Raw genomic sequence first — 6,000 nt, forward strand, 5'->3', positions numbered from 1 at the left:
GTATCAGTTATTCTTTTAATCCATTGATTTACAGATTAAACAATTAAATAGAATATTTTATAACTAAATATTATATTGAGAGTAGATCTTAATAAGTTGATTAAAAATTAAAATTATGCAGATATCTTAAATAGAGTTTGATTATATGTTTGTACTAAACAAATTTTGTTAAAATACCATCTTAATTGAGTGCATATTATTTTTAACCTTGCATTATATGCATGTATGTTTATGTGTTTTGATAAATGACAATATGTGATTTTAGTTAGTGAGATAATTAGCGTTTTGAAAAGTAATAAATTTAATATTTTACTCGACTTTAATTTAATTTGTTGATTAATTATATGGTAAATGAAAATATCATTGCATGAGATATGTTATATGATATAACATCAAATTTGATGAATGATTAAAAAAATTTGACAAAAATTTAACGTAAAAAGTTTTATCGTCTTACAATAGATAAAAATAGATTTTTACAAGAGAATTCTTATATCAAACTCAAACACAAGCTCGTTAAGAAATCAATGATGCATCCAATGAGAATCATACGATAAGGAGAAGTCCAACGAGCAAGATTTAATTGTAGGATTTTAGTTTTTACTTGTCAAGAATAAATTAAGTTCATTTTTTAAATTAAAATCACGTTTTAATCAAAGTAAAATTATTTTTAACCAATGATTTCGAAATAAAACTCATGATTGAGGAATAGAGTATATGTCGGTGTTATGATAATTTTAATATGTTTATAATAGATTATGAGAAATACGATCTAATCTAATCATGCACAAGACGCCATAATTTAAAATTTAAATTTGCTGAAATTTAAGCCTAGAAGATATCCTTAGCGTTGAGAATTGATCCTATATGTTCTTGTGGATACAAGACCCTACCAAGAGCGTATGTTCTTGAATCATTTGATCTATCTACTTACTCTTAATGTTCATGGGTGCATGGAGACTATAAATCTTAGCCCTTTGTTTCAGTACACAACTTTTGTTTATGGTGATCAAATTTTATAAGTTTTTAAAGTAATTTTCATAAACATTTGAGAGATAATAACTTAAGATTATTCATAATACTTTATTTATAAGCGTATACTTTTTTTGAGATAACTCATTATTTCTAAAGTTCACTATTATATATTGTAAAAGAAGAGTTTTATAACTCTCCTTATTATCATTATAATATATACAATTTTTTGGACATTATACATTAAGGCCTGATTTGATAAAATTTTTGGAAAAAAGTTTGTGTTTTTTAAAAGTACAAGCACTTCGTTTTGTGTTTGGTAAATTAAGGGTTTGTTTGGGTGAATTTTTAAAAAAAAATTTTTTTTTGAGTTATCTTTTTTTAAAAGATTTTATAGAAAAGTAAAAATAATTTTATATTTAAATATCTTATACAAAAAAATCTTTTTATCAATCAATTATATTTAGATAAAATAAGATAAAAATATTTTTTTATTCATTTATTATGTGCCAATTCAATCTGAAAAATCCTTAAAAGAATTATAAAAAAGAAAGAAAAAAAGAAAAACCCTAAGAGGGATCTATAGATCTAAATGCGAAGCAAAATCTCTTCCAGGCTGGGATCATAAGATGAAATGATATAGATATCAATTTAAGTGAAGTGATGACTTATGATGTTTATAACTTTTTTTTATATGATATATATTTTATTGATTTAATAACCATTAAATTACCATTAGATTATATCGAAATTAAATATCATCAATAAGTATATAATTGATGAAGAACTCTTTGTTTGGATATAAAATAAGTATAAAAAATTAAATTTTAATTAATTAATATTAAAATTTATTGTTGACTAATGAATTGCTGTATATATAAGATAAAATTCGAATATCCAATACTTGTTTAAGTAAACTAGTGAGTTATTCACTATACCAGCCCAAGTTTTTTTTTTTTTTTTATCAAAGATAAGAGACTCGAACCCGCAACCTCTTAATTGAGTATGGGGAGACTATGCCATTTGAGTTATTACTCATTGGCTATACCAGCCCAAGTTGGTTGAAAGGTAAAAGATAATTTGCATATATGCAAGCATAAGTTGCAATTATTTTTTGGATTTTCCACCATAACCTCCAACCTAATATGTTGAGAACTAATTAACTGTACATTTAAATTTTATTTAAAAGTTTGTTGCTACCGAATAGGTTGTTGTATCCACAACAAGAAGAGTTACATTTTTTTTTGTCAAGGTACATTTCACATGGTTTTAAAAACTGGACCAATCAGTCGGTTCAATTAGAAACCGACGATATAAGCAGTCCGATCCTTCACTTCACCCATAACCGTCCGAAGAAAAACTGTTAAAAAACTGTCAAATCGGTTGAGAACCGACCGGTTAGATCGGACCGATAACCATCCAGTTCGGAACAAACGACGCTGTTTTTTATTTTGAAAAAAAATAAAATAAAATAAAAGAAACAGATCCACTCCATTCGTGATCAACACCGCCCCACCCCCCCCCCTCTTCCCCCAATCGTTCATTCATTTCATTTGTCACTGGAGAACTCTGAACCAAAGGAACCCTAGCCCTCCATCAGTCCATCGTCGCCGCCGTCCCCAGCTCCTCAGCACCGCCGCTTCTTCCTCTTTCCCGTGTCCGGAACCCAGTAAATCGGCAGGTCCTCTTCATCTTCGCTGGCTTCTCGGCACGGAACCCAGGTTAGTGGCTTCTCGTCTTCGGTCTTGTTCTTCAATTTTTGTTCTATTTTTCTTCAATTCTTCTTCGGTCTTGGTTTGAAGTTTGGTTCTGAAGTTTGGTTCTTCAATTCTTCTTCTTCGGTCTTCAGTCGTGGTTTGAACTTTGAAGTTTGGTACTGTCTTGTATTTGCTGGTTGCTCTGTTACTCACTCTGTCTTGGTAGTGTCTTGTATTTGTATGTATGGTTCTGACTTCTGATTGTTCTGTTACTCACTTACTCTGTTAAATACTTAAATCATGTATACTAAAATAAACTTACTCTGTTATATGATCATTTGTATCAACCAGAAATGTTTGTTTTACGGTTTTAAATGGCAAAGTGATGCGAAAAGTGGGTGTGGATGTTGTGGGGTTGGGAGCCCTAAAGTTCACTGGATTCCTTAGAGAACAAAGCAACAGAATAACATGAGTTTTGGATCAATGTACACTGTTCGAATGCTGAAACAGGTACTAAACTACTAAAACCATTCCTTTTTGTTTTTGCTTGAATTTTAGAAGAAAGAGCAATGTAATGTATTCCTATTTAAGATTCCATAAGACCAAGGTTAAATTAACAATTCAGGTGGAGTTGAGTTTTGTTTATGAGTAATTAAATGCACGAAACAGGATTAGGATTGCTAATTTCTTTTGTGACTTTCATTGTTTTTTTTTTCCCTTGTTTTGCTGCTGTTGTTGTTATGCTGCTATTTTGTAATGGTTGTTGCTGAATGCTAAAAATAGAAATCAAATCAAATGCTGGTTGTTGCTGAATGAGTAGGGTAGCTACCTGCCAATGCCATATATAAATAAACTGATGAATGATGATGATGGTAGTGGAAGGAGAGTCAAAGTGTATAGGTAGTTGGTGATATGTTATGCTTTCTTATTCAATGACTATTTGTTATGTTGATACCTCAACTTGGAAACAACACCAGATCCGTTTATGGCTTGCTCAGCAAGAAGAATCTGTTGCTAAGAGAGCTCTCTTACAACAGATGAACGCAACGCTGCCTAAGATTAAACCGAAAAGGTCATCTTGCAAGGTTCAGGTTCATGTTCAGTTAGCATAATACCACAGAATGATCAACATTTTCTAATTGAACTAGCTTAACATTCTTTTGAAATTGATAATCCTTTGTCTCCTGACATTTCTAAATTAGTATCTGAGGTGTTAAGTGATCCTGTTAACCCTCAAAGTCAAAATTTAATATTTAGATTTTTTTTTACTATTTAACTTGAGTTTGTATTTTGATAATATCATATGAATTTGGTTGATGATTTTTTGTTTAGTGTTTTAAATTTGGAAAATATTTTAGGATGTTTATTATAATTTATTTATTATTTTATTCTAAAACGGTTTTTCGGTTGAATTATCGGTTGGATCAGTAAACCAGTGAACCAGTGACTAAAGCGGTTTGATGATCAATCCGGTTTTCAGAACCTTGCATTTCATCATACATTTTTTTTGTACAAACACTTCTTCGTGGGTCCACGCTCAATTAGTAATTTAAAAAGTACCAATTTACAACCAACTGTTTTTTATTCACTTGGCAATTTTGCATTCGGAGCTCAAAACGAGGACAACACCCCTCGTCTACTACCACAAAAGAACAATATGGGACAATTCGTTTATACATACAGGAGATTGTAATATTATAACTTTTCTAATAAAATAAAAAATAAATAGATAGTACTTAGCGTTAGTTTCTTCAAGTACTAATTAATAAAAGGTTTTTATTTTTATTTTTATTTATTTTAATTTAATATATTTTATTTATATGTCGATTCTGTGTATGTCACTTGTTAAAACTGGAAAGCATGATCCCTCTCTCTCTGAATTCTAGCATTGAGAATCATCCCTCAGTGTTGGCCCAAGATTCACTCTGTTAATCTGTTTCTGCTATTCATTTCAATGCTTCATTACTTTGATGGCCCAACTACTCCTATCTTTGTTTGATGCTCTGAATATGCAATTATGTCATTTTGGTTTTGTCTGCTATAAGTGTTTGGCAATATATGAATCATGACCCCCCAAAAAAAAGGAAATCAAGGTCCATTTTATCATGTAAGTAGCATGAACCAGTTAACACTTAACAGCAACAAATAGCTACTGAAAGAAACACCAACTTGTATTATTATTGGTTTATTTTAACTGACTCTATTGTACATTAATTGGTTTAAAACTTTGGCATAATCTGGAAAAGGATACAAAACTCAACTAAGAGCAACTGAAACAGAATAAACTAATATCGACCAACTAAGATAAAATCATCATCATCAAGAACCTGAACATCTTTGTCTCCAACAAAATGCTCTCGGCCTATTTGCTTCACCAAGTTCACAAACTCAATCCTTTTCTCCGCAGGGAGAGGCACGTACGGCAGCCTGAAAACCGGTCTGACAACCCCGAGTTGGGCAAGAGCTGTGTTCAAACCGATCGGGTTTGGCTCCTGGAAAAGCCAGTCCATCAGAGGAAGGAGCTTTGAATTCAATGTTGGATTCTTCCCTGCAAACATGATGTCTCGCATCAAACCAGGAACAAGGTTGCTGGTGACAGATATCACTCCGGTGGCACCATAGCCCCATCTAGCATCATGGCATCCATCGTCGTTGCCACTCCACACAACAATCCCATCAGCCGTGTACTGTTTGATCCGATCGTTTCCAACACACTCCTTGACACCGGCCAAGCTAGCACTTTGAGCCAAGGTTTGAATCACATGAGGAGGAATATCTTGACCAGTCCTCGAAGGAACATTATATATGATCGTAGGGCCCATGGAAATCACGCTTTCGAAGTGAGAAATCATACCGTCCAAGGAGGTTTTGCCGTAGTAAGGGTTTATATGAAGGGCAGCATGCATTCCAACTGCAAAACCCTGCTCACTGGTATGGATTGCTTCCCTCGTGGAGTTACTTCCGGTGTTACCAACAACCTTGATTTTACTGCCAAAACAATTGACCGTGTGCCCGATAAGCATGAGGTGTTCATCCCAGCTCATTAGTTGGCCTTCACCAGTTGTGCCACCAACAATAATACCTTCTACACCGTTTTCAATTTGCTTGTTCACCAAATCATCATAGGCTTCTAGATCAAATCGGCCATCAGGTAGGTACGGAGTTTTGAGCGCAGTTATCAATCTCAGACACTTTATGTCCTCGGTTGATGTCCTGTACATACAGTACATGTAAAATACTTATTGTGAAGATCAGACACAGAATATTGTTTAAAGATACTTATGTTAGTTAGATTAAAAATATCAAGTCCAGCAGCCTTTTAAAATTCTAC

At 32.7% G+C, this 6,000-nt stretch overlaps 1 protein-coding gene and 1 long non-coding RNA gene across 2 annotated transcripts; one reads left to right on the plus strand and one right to left on the minus strand.

The window, feature by feature from the left end:
* Positions 1-2,403: 2,403 nt before the first annotated feature.
* Positions 2,404-3,989, plus strand: LOC112772355 (uncharacterized). Its single transcript, XR_003187475.3, has 3 exons — positions 2,404-2,693; positions 3,021-3,179; positions 3,647-3,989. It is a non-coding gene; the product is annotated as an uncharacterized lncRNA (long non-coding RNA).
* Positions 3,990-4,832: 843 nt separating this feature from the next.
* LOC112772353 (4-hydroxy-tetrahydrodipicolinate synthase, chloroplastic) lies at positions 4,833-6,000 on the minus strand. Its single transcript, XM_029295292.2, has one exon. The coding sequence runs from the start codon at positions 5,897-5,899 to the stop codon at positions 4,955-4,957; it is 945 nt and encodes a 314-aa protein (XP_029151125.1). The 5' UTR covers positions 5,900-6,000; the 3' UTR covers positions 4,833-4,954.

Source organism: Arachis hypogaea, chromosome 18 (genome assembly GCF_003086295.3).
Source record: "Arachis hypogaea cultivar Tifrunner chromosome 18, arahy.Tifrunner.gnm2.J5K5, whole genome shotgun sequence".
NCBI lineage: Eukaryota > Viridiplantae > Streptophyta > Magnoliopsida > Fabales > Fabaceae > Arachis > Arachis hypogaea.